The following is a 21655-nucleotide window of genomic DNA, read 5'->3' as shown; positions in this document are numbered from 1 at the left end:
GCTGGTCTGCCATGTTTAAATGACACCGGTTAAGAGGGAGCATGCCAACTGCATTTGTGAGCGTGTTTGTGGGCGTGTGCTTGTGAGAAGAAAGTAGCTTAAATAAATATCACGTGTTTTTTCTTTATTTCTGAGTCCTCTGTTGGTTTACTTCAGGCTCCAGTGAGCAATGCTTTTGTAAAATATCTGGGCAAATGTACGTAAAAGCATTAAAAGTAGGAAAATCATTTGAATCTGTCTCTTGAAGGAACAGAAAAAAATGTGTTAAAGTCTGTCTGGCGCTTACGTCACCGACAGGACTTCGTACCAAATCTGTTTTGGTCAACATGACACTGATCTAGAAATGAGACTGTGTTGAGTGCCACACATGCAGAAGCATCATGGATGATTAGAGTTCAGAGGTTTTGATGTTATGGTGTTAGATACCATTGTTTAACACAGGAAACTCACCAGACTGCTGTTATGTCAGTCCTTCTGTCAAGGCAACCGCCTCTTTAGTTTACGTGAAAGTCTTGTAAAAACATCTTAAGGTGGAAACAAAAAAATCTCATCTTAGACGTGTCCTTCGCAGCTCATACTTCCTCTTTCTGTGAGGACTTAAGCACATGTGGCAATTTCCTTTTTGGGAGATATTTTGAAAGCCAAATGATGTCCTAACATGTTGGGCAATCTTTGGGAGGAGAGCGTGCTGTTCGGGTGATTCACACATACACTGATCTCTTCCACGCCAATTACTGTGGAGCACCTTTTTAGTTCTTGTTAAAACAATCTTTATTTTAAGTGCAATTGTTGTTGTTGTGTGTGATTTTTTTTTCCGTTTTCTGTCACGTTAAGTGGTTCCAGCAGCCTGAGTGCGTCTGTCTCCCACATTTCTGCGTGTTATGACGGTCACACTGAGCCCTCTTGTGGCTGCACGGGGAGTCAGCCTGACACAACGTCGAGCTTTAGCCGTGAAATGTGTTTCAACTTATGCTAAACTTTGATTTTAATGGTCCTGCTGCACTTTGAGCGCTTTTTTAGCCTGTTTCTGGGGAGAGGATGAATCGAGAACTTTCTGTGTGGACTGCGTGTTTCTCTCTGTGTCTGTGTGCTCTCCCCTGTTACAGTACAAAGTCAGTCAGGCAGTTAGATGTTGGTGTGGCGGTGTTTGATTGTCTATATCTGCCCTTTACTGGATGTATGTGAAACAGGGCAAACAAGGATGTGGTTTTAAAATTAGGTGACTGTTTCCATGGCCTTGTTTTTATAGGCCTCTGTGGTACTCAGAACCACAGAACTGTTTAAAGCTTCTTGTGCTCTGCAGATGAATCACATTTATTCTCTGGAAATTCACACTGTAGAAAATGAGGCACTCTTACATTTGTGGAATAGGGACACTGCCTGCACTGTACACAAGGGCTCGTTATGGAAGCCTTTTTCTGCCAATGAAAAAATACTAGGCATCAAAATGTCAAATTAGGGACTTCAAAATTTCAATTTACTAGCTAAAACTTAGGGGTTAAGTAAAAATTGTGAGACACCTAACAAGGAATTGTGAGCTAATAACCCCAAATATTATGGTTGGAATTTTTTTAAAATGGTGAAAACAAGTTTCCGTAGATCCCACTCGAAAACCTTTTCCTGTGAAATGTTTGGGTCTGTTTGCCCACTGCTCTGTGTCACATCCTGCCGAACGATGACGGGTTTGCAGGGTCTCTCATGTGGAGGATGATGTGGACAGCAGGACAGATATTACATCAGAGTCAGCTCACCTTGGTAATAGAATAGAATAAACCTTTATTATCCCACAAATAAGAAAATTTGGTGGTTACACAGATCTTATAGCAAGAGGGATATAAAATATAAATGCAAGACACAAAGTGGTCCTATACACATAAGCAACTGAAGTTCGTATGCATGTACAGTGAACAAACAAGCTGATGAGTAAGATAACCAAAAAATTGTTAAACTGTGTTACAGAGTCTGACAGCTGTTGGTAAGAATGACCTGTTGGTAGCGCTCCTTCCTACACCGTGGGTGTAAACGTCTACTGTCGAACGAGCTGCTCAGTGCTCGTACAGTCTCATGCAGGGGGTGGGAGGGGCTGTCCATGATGGATGTTAGCTTAGACAACATCCTCTCCTCCCCAACCTGCTCAGTGGACTTCATTAACCCAGCAAATGTCCAAGTGTTCAGTGATAATTTTCATAACACATGTAACGATGGCCCTGTAATATCAATTCATTTTCAGGTGTGACTACACATATAAGAAAGATTGTCTCACTACCACCTATGAAAACCTTAACTTATAGCAACAAAACATCATGACTGGTACATTGCACTAAGTCAAACATTCAGGTCACCTTGAAGATTTTCTCAAACCACTTTCTTTTAGGATAGCTAGGTTTGCCGTTTAAATGTGTAGATATAAAGGTTTGTAAATTAACACAACACTCGTCTACTGAACAACATGCTCAGAATATTTATTGCATATATATATATATGTGTATATACAGTGGACACTGATTGCAGTAGTAATATCTTGTGCAGTACAACACAACAGCTCTATTACATTTTTCCCACGTTACAAAGAAAACATTGTTTATATTTGGTTAATTCATTCCAGTAAATCCCCACTGCAAACTACAACCTCAATAATTAACATAAAATTATTCATTTGCTGATTAGCAGCCATTATAAGTGGATTTTACAGGCAAACCTGATAAAGATGGAGTACTTTGCTGATGCATCAGTTTGGTTACTGTGCGTTACAGTCAGGCACCAGTTACAACGGTGATGTTTGAATCTGGGGAGATGAACAACCAAGAGAATTAAATGTCAAAAAAGCGAGTGAACCTTAAAAATGTAACATTTGATTTACTTTACAACAGTTTTCCCTTTAGTTTATTTTATTTTTCAGTTTCATAAAAAAGATCATCATTCAAAGCTGGCACAATTCCCTTAATGAAAATGTTGCATCTGGTGTAATTATTGATATTAAATAGATGTTTAAATTATGCTAACATTTTTCTTGTCTTATTATCACTTTGAACAAAGACTTGCAGTCCAATTCAGGTTGGTCCTTTCAAAGCGTGCTGACTGCAGTGATGAAATAAACTAAATAAATAAAACGCTTAAACAATAATCATAACTCTTTGTAACAGTTTATAAATATCTTCTACAGATAATGTTTTGGATATAGACTTCTTTAATATTTTGTAGTTAAAAGTTCGTTGTGCTGAGACCTGTGATTAGTCTGACTGGGAGTTTATTTACCTTGAACATCTGTTGTCATGGTAATAAAGTTATCCCATGTGAAATAATATAAAACTAGTCAACATGAATAAAAGAAGTTAATAGAAATGCTTTGGTGGATTAAATGTTAATAATTTTTTCACTGACTGGATGTTATTCAAAAAGTTTTTTTACATTGTGCTCGTTCACACTTTGAGGACTGTTACACAAAGCATGGTTTGAGTTTAGTGAGGTAACTTCACTAAGCTCAAATCCAGGTTTTTCACTGTTACGAAGGTTCGCTTCTTACTGGAGTACATCGCCATGGTAACTTGCACTGCAGTCCTAAGCTGCTCTGAAGCTCTGTTTGGTATAAGAGAAATCACCACCTACTGACCAGTCAGTTTGACTTCTTTCTTTTTCATATTTTAGAGAAAAGATTACTTGATTAACTGATTGGGAGAACATACACTAGTCCTCAAGGTTAGTAAGCAACATTAGGTGAGATATAATGTTTTTACCTGCTGGTTGCAGACTGAAATATCTTTCAGGAAAGCCCCTGTCACTGTACGCACGGCAGGTGTAGTTTATGTTGAAGTCCTCCTCCTTCAGCTCAGAAAATATCAGCCAGGTCTCTAACCACGCACCTTTACTGGAGCCATCTTGGGGCAGCAAACTGTTGAAGACAATGAGATGAGATCGTCCTAAAATTCCCAAAAGTCTCAACGTTCTCAAAAGTAAGCAAATAAAACAAATTGATGGAGATTTAAGGTACTGACCGCTGTTCTAACATGTGTACACGGTGAGAGGTGTTAGTCTCAAAGAATCCATCTTTGTCCAACCAATAAATATCAACGATAGGCTTCCCAACACCCGGCACAAACACCAGGCACCTTTTACTGAAGTTGTACCCTGAAAACATGCGCAAAACAGTGACTCAGTATAAACATGAAACTGTATATTTAGCATTTACTCTCCCTGCAGAAGTCTGTGACTTTCAACCCAATATGTTGGCCTAAATGAAGCCTGAGATACATAAATATGAAATCAACAGAACACCACATTTCTCAGAAGATCTTAGAGGACTTACCGCTCTGTGCTTTGATTACATCATTGGAGGGTTCATGCACTTGTGGAACCAAAGAGTAATCCCCTGAAACAGAGAACATCAAATACTGTGTAGCTTACAGTAGAGGTTGAATAATCACAAAGATATAATGGAAATTGAATCATATTTCTCTTTCACAGTTTTACAGTAAGCAAACCTAAGAAACCATTATTACTAACACAACTGATGTTTCTTTTTCTGTTATTATTTTTATTGTTAAAATGAAGCGATTATGCTTTTTTCACCGGATTTTTGTCAACGTACAGTAGTGTCAAGATAGTCTTTGAGGCCTTTGGGCTGGGATGTGTTGGGCAACCGTGATTCTGTCCTTTCAACTGCGCTCAGTATAGAAGTCACGATACCTCAGCTCGCTTGCAAGTGTTTGGGAGCTGTTCTGTTCTGTTTTGTTTGTGTTTGAGGGCGTTACTGTATATGCCTGACTAACTGAAGTGGATATCACGGTCAGTTAGCAGTCAAACATAAACCTTGCTTGAATAACAGAACAAAGACACAGCTGCCCTTCTCAGCTGTGTGGGGGCTCCTGACGAGGTCTTTATCTTGTGTAGCCCAAGGCAAACACAGTTTTTGTTTTGTATTTCCCCGTCTTGTGCCACATGCTTGTTCAAGATATAACATAACAATTTTCACTAAGTGAATCTGTGAATCATAATTTGAGGTATCTAGGTGCTAACCTATAAGCTACATGAGGCTTAGTGGGGGATAATTATGACACAGTCAAACCCAAGTAAATGAAAACCAAGTTGAGTGCTCGGAAATACCAGCTTTATGACTGAAGAGCATTGTGCACATCTATACAGTTACTTATTGTATCATCACTGTTATTTTATAATTCATCTTTACATATGGACAAAAAAAAAAAAAAAAAATCACTCTGTTGTCTTCTTCCTCTTTTTTCAGCTGCTCCCTTCATGGGGCGCCACAGCAGATCATCTGCCTCTATCTCGCCCTATCCCTATTGCCCCTTTCTGTCACACCCACCCTCCACATGCCCTCCTTCACTACATCCATGAATCTTCTCTGTGTTCTACCTCTTTTCCTCCTGCCTGGATGCTCATCCTCAGCATTATATGTCTAACATAGCCCCTTTCCCTCCTCTGCATGCGTCCAAACCATCCCAGCCTTTCCTCTTTACATTTATCTCCAAACTGTTAACATTAGCAGCCTCTCTGATATGTTCAATGCTAATCTTAATCATTTTTGTCACACCCAGTATAAACCTATATAGATCTTCAAATCCCCCAGCTCGGCCTCCTGTCTCTTTATCATTGCCACCATCTCCAAACCGCCATTATCATTATCTTCCCTCCAGTCAATACTTCCATTGCTCTAGGTTGTCTTCCACCTGCTCCCTGCTCTCACTACAGGTCTGCAAACATCATAATTCACATCATCATAATCCTGTCTGACCTCATCTTCAGCCTGTCCATCACTATCGCAAACAGCATGGTCAATCCCTGGTCCCACCCCCACCTTAAACACCTTCTATCACTTCGAATGCGCCCCGCACCACTGTCTCGTTGTCCTCATACATGGCCTCCCTCACATACTTCTTCACCATTCCTGACTACGTCATTCAGAGCCAAAGTTCCTCTCCTAGCATACAAAAGTATGTCATCTGGACCAACTGCCCTTCCACACTTCATCCACTTCATAGCCCCCTCACTTCATTTCAGTGTTTCTCTTAATCTACAATCTCACCTTTGACCTCTGCGCTAATAGTCTCTGACACAGATCCTTTGATGCCACCCAGGGTGAATGTCAGAGTACAGGTATAGGTGCCTTTGTGTTGAAGGTCCACACTGGTAATTTTCAGTCTGGTACCCCAGTACTCATAGCTGCCTGTTCCGTCCTCTATGGGGTCACAACCCTAGAGGGAGAAACGCATAAGTCTTTTTTCAAATTAACAATGCATGAAGAAAAATGTTAACTATTTAAATTGGAGAACAGTTTACAGCCACTGGGATAGTTTTGATGCTCCTAATCTGTTCAGATAGACATTTAAAGAGTTCCATGATTTTTAATATTATTAAACTGTTTGTTTCCCTTCCACAAAATTAAAGGGCACGCACACAAACACACCGAGACTGGGATCTGCTGTCAGTCAAATTGCAATTTTTAAACACTCGTATCTCCCCAGAGTTTCAATACATTCCTGGTATTGATAGAAGTTGGAATAGTGGTAGTAAATAGTTGAGGCTGCAGCTACTGTGCAGTCTCTCCATTAAAACCATTAGGTTTCATGCAGCACTCAACAACAATTCTGGAGAACTCACTCTGTACCACTTGATGGAGGAAGAGATGTTGTAGCTGTTCAGCTTATTCATTTCGTTCTTCAGAGGGCAGTTCAGATTGTCAGTGACTCCTTTTGTAAGTGGCTGATAAGCTTTCCTCGGCCTTCCACATTCTCCTGTAGGTCTTTCATCCACCACCAGTCGGCTGGCCTCCCTGTAGCAGTGGGAAGGAGTCCTGTTGGGAAATTAAGCAGAAATATTATAAATGAATAGATAATTGGGCACACTCGCCCTGGCAGTGACGGTCATTGTTTGACCTTCTCCACAGTCAAAAATCAAACAATATTAATATTAAATTTGTTGGAATTGTAAGGGATCTTGATCTTAGATTTTGAAAATCTAAATCTAATTCTGTGTTGGGGATAGATAATATTGCAGCAGTGCCGCTGCACGGGAGGCGGACGCACCTGAGCGGAATCCGGTTGTTGTTGTTGGAGTGTGTGGCTGCAAGCTGCAAAGCTGCAGCCCGTGTGTGAACGGCAATCGGAATAAAAGTGTTTGAAAGTACTGAGATGTGGGCGGTTTCGTCATTCTCCTATTATAATTTCCAATACAGTAAAAGCCATAAACCACTCTGTGTTCACTGTGATTACTGATAGATCATGGAGGCAGTTCGATGAGTTGTGTAAGGTGTAAATTAATACTGTGTTCTACTCATTTCTAATATTTCTACTTCTACTAGTGCTTCCTACCTCAGTATGGTCACATAATCCCCACTGTCATTCATGGTTACATTGAGAATCCACAGAGTCTCCTCGTGCACCAGGATGTGACCAGTCTGACTGCTGATTTCTTGGCCTGACACCGAGTTGTACCACGTGATGTTGTACGGGACAGTTTTGAAATTAAAGACGTCTGAGGACACCAGTGTGCTTCTCAGCATAGCCACATCTCCAGGAACAGAGAAAACCCTCTCAAACTGGAGTTTGTAGTCAGTACAGTTCTCTGCAACATACATGTAAGTGTGGAATAGAGAAAATAGTTATTTAACCTTTTATTGCTGAGAAATCAAACATTTCAAAGTCAAATATAATGTTGTTATTTGTTTGAAATTAATTGAATTGAACTGAACTGAACTGAGATGTGACATATTTCCTGCTCCATGTGTTTTTACTTGAACTTTCCCAAGCAGAGTTAAAAATCAGTGTTGTTGTAATTCTATCCCTGGCCACAAGAGGGCAATAAAATACTTCAGATCATGCTAGTGGCTCAAACTGCAGCTTGGCAAAAACATGACATATGATAAATTTACAGAAACATTTAAAAATTTGTTAATGTGTTCAGTGTGTGTGTGTGTGTGTGTGTGTGTGTGTGTGTGTGTGTGTGTGTGTGTGAAGCAGTGTTACTCAGCTCACCCTGTTCAAATCCGCTACAGATTCCACACAAACCAAGGAAAAACACAAGGCTTGCCAGTGTTGAACTTGAACCCATGGCTGAAAAACAAAGATACAGAACATTTAGAAGTGAACATGCTAAGAGTCACAGCAAAAACCTGAAATGGAAATCAGCTGACCTAGTGCCAGGTCTTCCTGCGTCTTTAAATTACATCCAGAGAATGTGAAAAGCCCAAGAGCCTTTAAAATCCAGCAAAAACCAGAGAAACTGAAAGAGCTAACTGTACACTGCCTGATATTTTCTCTCTCCTGCTCACTTCTCCTTTCTCACGCCATCTAGCTCCTTCTCTTGATCGTGAATGACTAGCGCTCTGGTATTTGAGGAGCTGCGTGTGTAAGCCAAAATGCTGCGTAATGCTTTATGACTGGAAGCAGACCCAGAATTCCTGATAACAGTCCAGTGTTAAGTGTTGCTCCCTTGGCCAGCCTCTACATTTTTGCATGGAATGTATTAACCCCTCAGGAGGAACTGAATTAAAACTGGTGAATTTGTATGAGTGTCGGACGACATCAGATTTGTTGCTATGCAAATCATACCCCCAGACAGTAAAGTGTCAAGTGGGACTAAGTAAATGCACAACCCAAGCCTCCATTAGTTCGCCAAAAACACATAAAATAAAGTTTACTAAGATAAACAAAGATAGTCGCCATTCTTCCGAGGTTTCTTTACAATTATCCACTTCTAGAACAGTTTGGTTGCCCAAACTTTTTAACGAGCACAAAAGTGATCGTTTGCCAAAAACTGATTTCCAGTGTTGCCGTGTGTGTGTTTTTTTGTTTGTTTGTTTTGATGTATAATGTCTTTACTTATATTGGTAAGTAGATTTTAGTGAACAGGGTTTACGGGGTTATATATAAAATTTTTAAATGACCTGTTTTTTAAGTATCTTTATGACTCTGCGTTATTGTACCAACATTAAAACCAATCCAGTCCCCTTTTGGCCACTAAAAATATCTTTATGGAACTATTGTTATATAGTTGCAATTTCTGCTATCCTCTTAGTCACTTTGTCAAAAACTGACTGCGGCTTCTAGCTTGTGATACCAATGTTGTTTTGTGGCTCAAGATGACTTATTTTATATTATTGAGGGATACATTTGATATGCTTCGCTGTTTAAAGGCCAAAAGTTTATTCATGGCAGTTTAAATACTTGTAATTACTTTTTGGCAAATGCCAGAAATCAGTTTTTGGCAGACGATCACTTTTTGGCACATCGGTAGCCTACGCCCACTTACACACACATGCAGCGTAATGATTGTTTACGCAGGCAAGCTTGACCTTCAAAATAAAAGCACCACAATTTGAACTAAATAAAATAACAAATAACAAATCCCACTTTAATATGGTCATTGGTTTACTGAAACCCACAATTGCTCCTATCGCATCCACCGTGATGAGTGCGAGTGTGATTATGACTGTTAAAGTGTTGTACGAATATGAATGTGAATGTGGCTTGTAGTAAAAAAGTGCGCGCTGAGACCGATTTGATTTAACTGCATGCGTCCGTAGTTTTAATGTGGTTGTTTACACATAGTGAGGTAACCTGGTAACCTCGACAGATTGCGGCTGTTTAGCCCGTTGTGTTTGGCACTGAACATTTGATCTAGTTTTAAACAACATGTAAGCAGGGACTGTGTTTACAAGCAGATAAACCAGAGTTTGTCTTCAAAAGGTGCAAAATGTGGGCCTGTACAGGGCAGGGGTGCCACCAAGGGGGTCGCTGGGCAACCCCCAAAATTTGCTGCCCCGCCTTAGTGCCTCCGGGCAAGACTGCCCTATGTTGGTAATAATGTAATAAGGTTGCAGACAAGCTGGTGCAAATCCCTGGACAGATCACTGGTGCATCTCAGGGCATAACATAACATAGAGACAGGCAACAGTTCACACTCTTGCCTGATCTAATATTTATGATTCTAATTCTTATATGATTGTAATATTTATTTGTCTTTCCTGACCAAGTTTGCTCTTAACCCTGGAGAACCAATGGGGCCAGAGCCGACCCCATTGGCTTACTAGGGAAACCATGGGGTCAAATTTGACCCCATGGTTTCTCCAGGGTTAAAGGATAACTCCATTCTGGGAGAGCCGATGCTTCTGCTCGGCTCTGCTGAGAATCATTAAAACAATGGTTGAGACTTCCAATCAATCAATCAATCAATCAATCAATCAATCAATCAATCAATCAATCAAAACAGATTATTATGGATTTTAAAATCTTATTTGGTTTTGATATGTACCTATTCTTAGTGATATCAGCTGATATCGACAATTAACCAGGCAGAACATTCATTTTGCTCTTTGTCATACTTTTTCAAGTAAACTATATTTGCCGACAGCATATTAAAACTGGAAATTCTGGTTTTATGGTGTGTCACCCCTGTATGGCCACCTCTATGAAAACATTCTGGAGGCGACAGGGACACAGACAGAAGGGCAGGGTGTGGTCGAGTGAGAGCGAGGGCGAATGTAAAGAAGGTGCAGTGCTTGTTACAACCACGGCAGTGAATCAGAGAAGTAAAATGTTACGGTCCCAGCAGTTACTTTTTCAAGCAGAAATAAACACGCCCACACCTCCCAACAAGCCAGAGGGATGGTCTTGCTTCACCAGCTTTTGTGTGAAAGTAACCGTAACTTAGTTCCCATGTGTAAAAACAGTGGATTGAAGGGACCTTTTAGTTCCCTGAATCAGCTCCTGTGACTGAAAGTTCCAGAGAATCTGAGTTGAAGCCCAGCATATGACATTTTCTAATAAAGAAGCAATAAAATTTAAAATCTTCCCAGGAATTCAGTACCAGCTTTAAGTGCCGTTAGAAGCAACATCTGGGTTTTTTCACACCTGAGCACCTTGTTTCTTCTGGCTGACATCAGTTCATGAGTTTGCATAAATGTGCATGGTTTTCTCATCAGTTCAGTGTGGTTTACGCATATGTCTGGGCAATTATTAAAACCAATAGAAGACCAGAGAAAATGGCATTTAACTTAGAATTACATATTACCAGCCTTTCACTGAACTAGTACTGGTATTACACAATCAGTCCAGTCATGAGTCCAGTCATCAGGTTCAGTTACAATTAAAGTACACGACTAAAGCAGAAGGCAGACATGAGTGTACTGAGTAAGGAGTGACTTACTCGGTACATTTTCTACATGGATCTGAATCAAACATGCTGATTTACTGAGTGATTAACATCTTAACAGATCCATTCATGTTTGATCCAAAATGACTGTTACTGCTGGTTTTAACTTCCTATTGAATTATTTGCATGGATGTGGTTGGAAAGCGCCAGAGGAAAAAACAAAACAAAACATTGCTTTCCTAAATATGGTACAGAAACCTGTCATTAACAGCACACAAGCAGTTAAAATAAAATCTCAATTGTTTCATAAATTCCCCTCACCCCCACCGACTTCATCCACCCATCTTCTGAAACTCTGTATGAATAGTAGTTTAGCATACATGCTTGAACTGGTTGAAACAGCAGCTGTAATACTCTGTATGAGGTCACGTTCAGATGAGATTTAATGACAGATTTTTTTTCTAACATTGTGTGACTTCACACCCGCAGAGTCTGTAGCTGCAGATAGTGTGGAAACTTCACACAAAACAAGTGCAGTGCTTTCCTGTGTTGAAAAGGTGATAAAATATAGAAAAAAATAAAAGGAAATATAAATTTAAAAAAATGACAGATATTAAACAAATGTGTGTGCCAGTCCCGGCTTTCATGATATTGTCCCCCCCTCCCATCAGTAGTAATTTAAAAACGTTTATAATGCTTTAACAGCTTTGGGGCAGAAACTGTTTTTAGTGTATATGACCATGATTTCATTGCATTGTCTACCCGATGTTTCGCGATGGTCCGATAATGAATCTATCAGCACATCTTGAGTCGTTTGCAATTTTAAGTAAAAAGAAATAAATTGGTACATAATATCACAAATCGGTATGGTAAGTTTTGACAATCTGCACCAAGGCAAGCAAAGGCTTTTAGAAGAACACAGTAGCAACGAAATGTGTGCAGCTGCTGTGGGAAGAAGGAAAGGAAATGATCGAAACCTCAAAATTCTCACCTGTGTATCACGATACAGGAAGAGCTACTGCTGATGGGAAAACTATAATGAATGGGAGATTGCTTGTGGTTAAAGAGGGCTCCAGTGAACGCTGTGAACGTGTCTTAACACTGAGTGGTGTTTGTTTAGTTTTGTTTCATCAAAATGTTTCACATCTTTCTGGGAAAAATGTAACCAGTATGCAGTGTGACACCACAGATAAAAACAAGCCAGTGCCTTCAATAAGTGTTATCCTGGGTTCACAGGCCAACCGTCAAAGGCAATATTGGTTGGTATCGAGACTTGGCTAATATTAGTGCTTTTATTGTTGGCTTGTGTTTTTTTACACTGCATGCAAACCACACAGGATCTCGATTACACGTGCACTTTTCAAGTGGTTGTTGTTTGTTTTGAGCAGAAGCTCTTCTGAAGAAATCTCGTTTCTAAGAAGAAAAGGTTCACAACATTTTGACTGTGAGAAACAGGCATGCAAAAGCAGGCTCCATCTATCTAAAGCTTATATTCACTCAGTTTTTGTTCATAAAAGCAAAACAAATAATGGAAAATAAGCACGGCTTAAAATAAAGTTGGCTAAGTGGTCTTTAGATTTAAACAAAAAATATTTTCAAGGTATAAAAGGAGAGCTGAATTTTAATTCATTTTAGACCCAATATCTGTGTCTGCTTCCAGTGCATAGTTGAGCTATTTAGACAAGTTCAGGCAGAGAGGGGCGAGCGTGGGAAGAAGTGAACTGGTTCATCGGGTCACGCTGCAGACATGAGGCTGAAGAAGACAGAAACGAGTGAGTCACCGGAGGTGTAAACCAGCAGGCAGGTCAGGGATCCCAGAGGTTGGCTGCGCAGTGGATTCAGACTGAGCTCATGTTTACCAAAAGTCAGATGACGCTTAACTTTTTCTTTCTTACTGTACTTTTGAATGACTCAGAGCCACACATGCACTCTTTGTGAAATGGTGGTGTACCACCTTAACTCCAAATAGATTTATAGTTGTGTAATATTACACTTTTCAGCACCTTATCTTGGTACCACTTTCACACATTACTGGAAACATCCTTAACTGCAGACAATGGCTAATCAGTGCAGCTCAAAATATTGCTTCCTGGCAGGAAAGAAGCAGGTTTCCCAGCCAAGATCTGCCTATTTTGAGCACTATTTGGGTTTTTGGAAGAGAAATTCTCTATCATTTTTGTCATTGGCAGTGTTGCAAGATCTACAGTTTATGCACTATTACAGCTACAGTCAATAATAAACTTCAAGCGGACACCTTATGCTCTTTATTTTGCTTTTTCCCCCTCATAAATACTCTGTAATAACTGTGGAAGCTCACATTAAATATAGTTCTCAGTAAAACAAAAGTAGAGATAAACTCTTTTTCAGTCTTTGGTCTACTTTAAGATCTTCAAGATCAGGTAGAAAGGGATCATCTATAATAGCTCATAACTGTTTAATATTCGCTGGGAGCTATTTGACTGTTATTCAGAGATCACACTCCATCTACAAAGGGCCACACAGCTATGACAGACTTGTGACATGCTAGCTTCACCATGCACAGTTCACAGCAGACCTCCCATATGATGTAGCCTTCACAGATGCCAATGACAGTATTTATACTTTTGTGTATCGTGCACCTCCATTACTTTGTATTGTCACTGCCAAAAGGCTATATAGTGAAGTTTTCTCTTCAATTCGATCTATTCTCGTTCAGTCAATTTAACACAGGACCATGAATCCGGCGTGAGGCACACAAATCTGCCTTTGATCACAGTGTATCCACTCGCTTGCTGTTCAGACCTTTTGTTTGCAAGGGGTAGCCAATCAGAGCAAAAATGACTTAAAGGGACAGGAGCTAAAACACCAATACTAAGCAGTTGTACCAAGACCCACTATAAGATAAATGACTATTCTGAATAATGTCATTAGAGTTCAATAATAACAATAATAATAATAATAAAAGTTTTGGATGAATTAATCAGAAAGCATTTTGAATCTAAACCTCCCCGATTAAGTTTCAGTCAAGGCACAAAACAAGAAAGTGATGCAGTTTTTCCAGAGCAAGCAGCACTAAAGATGTCTGCTTCTGGGAACAGATGGTGGAAGGAGTGAATGGCTGATGAGAATATCGTTATCATAGTGTTGATAACCACTTTAGGGAAGGGCGCAAGAGGAGCAAGGCTGCTGGAAATCATTTCGTATCTTAAGATATCTTAAAGCAATAATCTACAGTTTATAAAATCTGCTAATCATCTTCAGCACGACCTTTTCTGTTTGCATTCATTGGACAAAGTCAAGCTGTATGTTGTAAACCACAGCAGTGTTATTGAAAATGCTTGCATGGCAGAAAACTTACAGAAGCTGTTGGGAAATGGGCCTCGCTAACGGACCAAATTTGTGCAATGTTTAAATTTCGCTACAGCAAACTGACAGAGAGGAACAAGCGTCTGTTTTCTGTTTACATTTGGTTAAATGTTCATTTGGTCTACAGATCTGTTCAGTCATGTGAACTTTGTCCATCTGTTTATAGGGCAGCGATTGCCACATACACTGAAGAGCGGTCACAGGTGCAAGGTACTGATAACACGAACATCTCAGGAAAAGACAGACACTTTACATGCATGCGTAGCTCAGGATTTTACTTTCAATTCCATGTTATGTTGGAATTAAATTAGTTTGTCAGCAGGTTTGGTGTAGCAGCTTAAAACTGCACGAGCCTGAAACAACAAGTGCTTTCTGTAGGGCAGTCAAATATTTAAAATCAAGGATGATGTGGAAACAAACAGCAGTGAGCTCAGCAGTGATTGGCTTTAAACAGAGGTTGCAAACTTTGTATGCGTCACCATAAACATACAGATTCCGGTTGTGATTCAGATAAACGTGCAACAGCAACAAAATGTTCTTTCAACTGCTGTTAACAAACAGCTCGCAGCTGTAGGAGACAAACTCTGGACTTCAGGAAGGGAAATATCACAATACTCAAGCACTGCTCAGGGTTCATCTTTTTGACTGACTGATCAGTCGAAACCAACATTAAGTTGCTAAAGTTTGTCCTTAAAAAAATTCTAAGCAGTATTTTAACTCATTTAAATGTTCATGTTTACTCAATTTCAGTTTGCTCTTCCTCCAATTTGCCTTTAACCTCATTTAACCCCATCTTGTGAATAGTTTGAACAGCGCAGAAATGTTTTGGAGAAACGTGGCAAATGTCAGCTTTTTAACATTTCCATGTTCCTAGAATGATGAAAAAGTCCTTAGCTAAGCTAAAACAACAAACTTTTTTTTATTTTAAGGGGAAGAGGATGTGATTTCAATGGAGAATTGAAACCCAGATCTTCAATGAATCGCATCAACCAGCAATAAAAGTAACAACTTGCTCACAAGACTGACACACCCTGTAGGTCAGTCATAAAGATGACTTATTTATCTTTGAGCACACAGCCTAGTGTGCTCAAATAACGCCTAAGACTTTTGGATTATTTTCCTTTGTATAGTTGTTGTGGATTTGTTAAAATATGCAGAGGAGGAGAATCTGTGCGCCTGTTCTTGCACCTCCAAGTTTCTACCTTCTGTTGCTGCTTTTAAATCCAATAAATAGTGTTTGCATTCTCAAGCGCCACCTGAATTTCATGGTTTGCATAGCCTTTCCTAACCAAATATCTGTATTTTTATATTTATTAATTATTTAGGTTTTTATTTGCACCCAGAGAATTTTCTGCACTCTAATTCAGGATGCTCACGCCTCTTGATTGTTAAGCATCAGATCAGACTATTTTCACAAGCTGAAAGGAAACACGCTGTCCTTAAGAACACTTTGAATCTTGTTCTCATGTTTGCTAAACCAAGTTATTTTTAACCATGTCTGAGAAATTCTGTTTTAAATTAAAGATGCAGTATGAGGAAGCCTTCCCGGAAATGTGAGGATGACCATCCCTGCTGGCCTGATAAGAGACGAACAATGTGGGAATTTTCTAATATAAATGACATTTCAGCCCTTAAGAGCGCAAAGGGAGACGTCTCAGAAATAGTGATGGAATAGTTTTCTAAAACTAGCCTGCAGAAACCGTGCCATCCTTGAACAAGGGTTAATGGCTTAAGTTTAAGACATGGAGCTTGTGGGAGGTTATCAAAATACATGACTCATTTAGCTCTGAAAAAGGGAAAGCAACGGGAGTTACCCTTCCTTCAGCCGAGCCTGAGAACATGAATAGTGTGACTGTGTTTTTTCACATTGTGGAAACAATATTGCAGGTAGTGTGAAATGGTAATTTGTTTGTGCTTTTTGGTTTGAGGTGAAATCCTCAGTGAGAAGGCTGCTCTCGTTTTTTTCTATTGTGGCTCTGTTATTTTTCCTCTAAGCTATCTACCTTAAACATGCAAGAGAACATAATGTAGAAGGGTCTAAATGTCCAAGTAAACACAGTTTCTAAGAGCAGCAGTAACATACAGCTGTGAATGAGCCAGGTCTTCCGGTTGAGTGAACGCTGGCGCGACTGGCTGCCGCTACTCACCGGCCGCCACTCACCTAAGTCCACCCTCAAAACTCATCTGTTTAAAATTGCCTATTCTTAAATTTCTGTATGTTTTAACTTTTATCTTCTATTTTTATCATTGTGTATATTTCCAGTTTTTATCTGTTGTACAGTGTCCTTGGGTGCTTTGAAAGGCGCTATTTAAATAAAATGTATTATTATTATTATTATTATTAAACTCGAACAAACTGCAGGCTTGGGAATGCAGATGAATGCTCCAGAATTACAAGATTTTGTTCAGGGATTATACTGCGTATCCACATGAGAAGCTGAAGCCTACAAGTGTTTTGTTTTTTTCCCTTTGCTGTCAAATCACTGTGTACACTCCCTGCAGTCCCTGCCTTAAGCAAGCTGTGCCTGCTTCAATTTCCTCTTTTCTCCTCCTTATACTAATATTTGACAATTTGCTTAATTTCCTCCTGCATCAGTCTAGCCTATCCCTCATCACCCTGCTCTTTCAACACAGAAATATTCATAGGCTATTGTTTATGAAAATATCCCAACCAGACACCCTCTCATACATCTGCAGGTGGATTGTTCACAGTTCAAGCTTGGTGTTTAAGCTGCTGTTTATAGAGCTGAACCAAGTGTATTGACTAATCCCCATATGCATCATTTATAATGCTAAAGAATAAATCCAGTGTCCTCTTTCTTAGCAGGAGAGTCAATGTACAGTTGATGTAAACATGGGGCAATAACCTGTTTTAACACAACAGAAAAATGACTGAAGTCCCACACAACTTTTTCTTATTTTCTAGCCAAACCACTGTGCATATGTTACATCTGCAGCAGCCATCTACATTTGCTCTTGGATTAAAACAAATAACAGTTATAAATAACTGTCCAAACTCCCGAGGGAGGTAGAAAGGTCTAAAGGGGAAGGACAGAAGCTGAAATATCCGCACAACATGACAAACAAATGCCTCTCTGTGTAACTCTTGAACTGATTTGACGATATGCATTTCAATACATTATTAAATCAGAAAAACCTTCCCTAAATCAAATCTCTCATTCCTGTCATCAAAGCCTTCATTGGGTATATTTGTGCAGGGTACTGATAACACACAAAACAAACAGCACTGTGGCTACAGGAACCTGTTATAAATGTTGACAAAGTTCAGTCACGGTAATGCAGGAAGAACTCCTACATAAGCTTTGGAGATGACAAACTGCGAGAAAACCGCACAGTACAACCCACACTGAACAACCACCCAGAATGCACCTAAATGAATCACTCCTTTAATGTGAGGTTTTTGATTTGGCATGAAAATCGTCCCTTTTTCTTCTCATCATCTGTCAGTTTTATACAAGAAAAAAGGTGTCAGTATTGCTATTCCTGCTCTATGAGATCTATCCATCGCTCAAAAATCAAACATTTGTGTTGGCTGCAGTGGGCATCTTTACTATAGTGTGAAAGGAAGTGTGCCTCCTTTGTGGTAAACATTACAAACGCACTTTTTCGAAAAAGTAAACAGGCGAATGGTAGACCTCATATTTCTAAGAATTCGAGCACCGAGGCCACATTCAGTGGCAGAGTTTGCCCCAGAAAAGTCAGAAATTATTAAGAACATAAACAGCTTAGGAACAAGTAAGTGGTAAATATTGACTCACCTAGGAAAAAGAGACACCGAGGCACAACACAGGCGAAGGAAGGATGAGACAGTTTACTCGACACGGCAGACCTAAGAGAGGAAATCTCACCTCTGACCCTTGCATGCAGAGAGGAATCTCAAACGTGCTGCCCAGCCGGTGACTCAACAGCTTTGTTCCACCTCCACAGGACGACGCACAGACACAGAGGAGGAAGAGTGTGTTTGGATTGCACCTCTCAGCTCTCTGTTCTCCTTCCTTTGCATTTCAACACAGCGTTAAATCAGCTAAACCTTCCCGAAATCAAATCCCTCACTGCTATGTTAACTAAAAATAACTTATTCTGGTTCACTAACTGTTAACCAGAAAAAACGCCCATAACATAAACACGGATGTTAAATATAAACAATATATTTAGTTGCTCATATTGTCTACAAGAGCATAAGCACATTTATATTTGTTGTTAAATATGACTGAAAACTCACTTTTCATTCACAGGATATTTAACTGTTGCAAGATTTCAGCAAGAAATGTGAAATCTTTGTGTTGTTTTTTTCCGCAAAAGAAAAAAAGTCTTTGCTTTCAAAGAAATGTCTATAATGTAATGAATTAACAGAAGAACTAAATTCACCCTAAGCATGTTTAAAACGCTTCATTTTACTTTGGCGGAAAAGAAAATACACGCTATTATAGTTCTAATTGAAAAGATTAAGCCAGAAGAAGCAGAAAGCAGAAAAACTGTATATCCTTACTGTCAGATTTAATGAGGACGAGACCCCAAAGCAGGACTACAAACAAAAAGCGAAAAAGCAGGGAGCCAGAAAATCAAACACACAAGACACAGTTCTGGGATCAGCTCGGCATTGAGGCAAGCATGGGGAAGATGGCGGTTCGTACGGCCGGCCAGGTGGCCAATCGTGCAGATAAAGCAACTCTGTGGGCTGCCTGAGAGACCAGTGACTGAAACCCTCTAATGGTTTGAGTGGTGACAGGCATTGGTGATGGGACACGTCAGGCAGATGGACAACATGCCAGCAGTGGAGGTTCAGTGAGAGACTGTGTTGAAGGAGGAGAGGGGACTCCTCTAGAGGCTTGTGTGGAAGCCAGCGATCACTGAGACAGAAATACGCTGAAAGATGGATGGGAGCCCAGGAGCTGAGATGGAGCAATCACATGTCGCAGCAGGTGGTTGACAACAAGAAGGCTGATGCTGACAACAAAGGAGACCCTGGTGTAGGCTTGGGGGTAGGAACAATGTAGGAACTCCACAGAAGGCTCAGCAGGTATCTGCATTTAAGACAGAGACCCTTATACTCAGGCTGTTTGTTTGGAACTCTTGGATTCAGGATTGTGCTCACACACTTGCAGAGACGAATCAATGGACTCAAGCTGAGACGCAGGTGGAGAGGGACCCTTGGACTCGGCATGTTAACGGCAGTCAGGGTGCCATTGCCTGTCCTCTAAAGGTCTGTGTATCCCTTCATGGATATGTCCCAGATTATCACTGACCCACCGCCAAACCGGTCATGCTGGATGATGTTACAGCAAGCAAAACCTTCTTCTCCACAGCTTCTCCAGACACTTTAGTGTCTGTCATATGTGCTGAGGGTGATCCTGCTCTCATCTGTGAAAAGCACTGAGCATCACTGGTGAACTAACCAATTCTGCTATTCTATGGAAGATGCCATTGTTTCACTGTTGCCCCTCTAATGCACCTGTATTTAATTTAACATCAAAGCAGCTGAAATTAATTAACACCCCCCTCTGCCACTTAACGGACAAGATCAATATCGCAGAGGTTTAATTGCCTTGATGCTGAGTGCAACACAATGCAAAGGAGGAAAGACATCAGTAATGTTCACAGAGAAGCAACTGTTTCAGCCCGTCAATATTAGACGGGTTATAAGGCCATTTCCAAACAATATGAAGTCCATCATTATGCAGTGAAAAGATCATTCAGAAATGGAAAACATTCAAGACAACTGCCAATCTTCCCAAGGAGTAGACGTCCCAGCAGATTCATCCCAAGATGCTCAGAGAAACTGTAAAAAAACACCCAAATAACAACCCCCTGTCTAAATCAGAGACAAACAGCTGTTTATGTTTTTAAACCCATTTTGCACAGAGAGGCATTTTTTGAAAAATGTATTGATAGCAATGTTGAATATTATTACACAGGAAAAAAAAAACTACACGTAAAATAATCACACCGTGACGCCTCTGCCTTTGTAAATGGAGGGACAGTAACTGCGTGTTTATATGTAAGCGTGTAAAACCTGCAGATAGTCAGATTAACAGTATTTTGTCTCTATCTGCCATTCTGCAATTCATCTCATGTAAACAATAACGTGGCGCACAGCGTGACATGAAAAAAGGCACATACCTTTGACGCTGCGTGACGAACTCTGTATTCCTCGTCCACACGGAAACGCAAAAAAGGAGGAAAATCTCAGTTTTCGCTGATTCGAAACGCCGTTTACGTGTGGATGAAACAGCTGCGTTTTCAAAAATACCCGCGTAGGTGCGGACGTAGCATAAAAGAGTTAGTGGTTTATTTATTGCAGTTTACTTGTATTTGCTTAATTGTTTACTAAATGTTTGAGGTGTGAAATAAACCGCAATGGAGCAAAATATGGGTGTGTGTGGTTGGAGGATGTGTTTGTGCATGCATGCGTGTGCGTGTGGGGGGCGCGAACATTTTTCATGTAAAACAAAGGGGGGCCCAGCAAAAGAAGTTTGGGAACCGCTGCATTAAAGCATTAATAAGGCAACCACGTGTTTGTGAATGTCAAAGCACACAAACCACAGGAAGGCATCCTTAAAACATGCTTCAGCATATCTGTGTATTCGGCACTTGACTCAGATAACCTAGAATCCGGACATACTGGGTCCTAACTAGAGCCCATTCAAAAAGTTGAGATGAGGTAGTCCATCAAAGCAACAAATGATAAGGGGAAAAAAATTCCTCCAGAAATTCAATTAAAGTCTCTTTAGTCAAGCCCAAAGCAATTATACAGAGGTGTGAAGCCACACCCGGGCTTCCCCAGTGGATAAAGGAATCCCCATGAGCCACAGCCATTCGTCAAGATATGAGTCAAGCCCTACATCGAGTACAATCCCTGAGTAAATGTCACATTTTCAAACAGGATGTGCTGCGAGAAATGTGTACCAGTTCAAAGCTACAATTCAGCAGTGAGACATATCCCGAGCTCACGCAGCAAATGTTCTCTTTTCTGTTTAAGTGAGTAACCTGAAGGTTTTTTCCCTTTTTCTCTGCCTACTCACTGTGTAGACTGTTGGTGACTTGTGATATTGTATTTACAATTTTCAGGTATCTGTACTTTACTTGAGTATTTCTTTTTCTGGCAACCTTTTGCTTTTACTCACTACATTTACATAAATATCAGTACCTCAGCGCCTAGCTAGCGTTACAGAAGAGGAGCGAT

At 40.1% G+C, this 21655-nt stretch overlaps 2 protein-coding genes across 6 annotated transcripts in view; both read right to left on the bottom strand.

Moving 5' to 3' along the window:
- Positions 1–597, bottom strand: part of LOC147310950 (interleukin-1 receptor-like 2) — a 32034-nt gene extending 31437 nt beyond the window's left edge. Inside the window, exon 1 of the mRNA XM_086265473.1 lies at positions 451–597. The gene's annotated coding sequence lies outside the window, so the exon portion shown is untranslated. The remainder of the gene's footprint in view (positions 1–450) is intronic.
- Positions 598–1747: 1150 nt separating this feature from the next.
- LOC147310948 (interleukin-1 receptor type 2-like) overlaps positions 1748–21655 on the bottom strand; it is a 29931-nt gene continuing 10023 nt past the window's right edge. For 2 of the 5 annotated variants that reach the window (XM_086266800.1, XM_086266802.1), the window contains exons 2-9: positions 7989–8066; positions 7326–7578; positions 6616–6808; positions 6041–6209; positions 4304–4366; positions 3993–4125; positions 3735–3889; positions 1748–2785 (exon numbers count right to left, since the gene is read on the bottom strand). In XM_086266800.1, the coding sequence (XP_086122926.1) occupies positions 2754–2785; positions 3735–3889; positions 3993–4125; positions 4304–4366; positions 6041–6209; positions 6616–6808; positions 7326–7578; positions 7989–8064 (1074 nt within the window). In that variant the 5' untranslated portion in view covers positions 8065–8066 and the 3' untranslated portion in view covers positions 1748–2753. Of the gene's footprint in view, positions 2786–3734; positions 3890–3992; positions 4126–4303; positions 4367–6040; positions 6210–6615; positions 6809–7325; positions 7579–7988; positions 8067–8146; positions 8786–18230; positions 18393–21655 lie in introns of those variants that run through there. The other 3 variants (XM_086266803.1, XM_086266799.1, XM_086266798.1) reach the window with 3 other exon arrangements.

The sequence above is a fragment of the Aulonocara sp. 'chitande type north' Nkhata Bay genome, linkage group LG16, assembly GCF_057382095.1.
Source record: "Aulonocara sp. 'chitande type north' Nkhata Bay isolate Kocher_YH1m ecotype deep benthic linkage group LG16, A_spYH_male_GT1.1, whole genome shotgun sequence".
NCBI lineage: Eukaryota > Metazoa > Chordata > Actinopteri > Cichliformes > Cichlidae > Aulonocara > Aulonocara sp. 'chitande type north' Nkhata Bay.
This window is presented reverse-complemented; position numbering and strand designations above follow the sequence as displayed.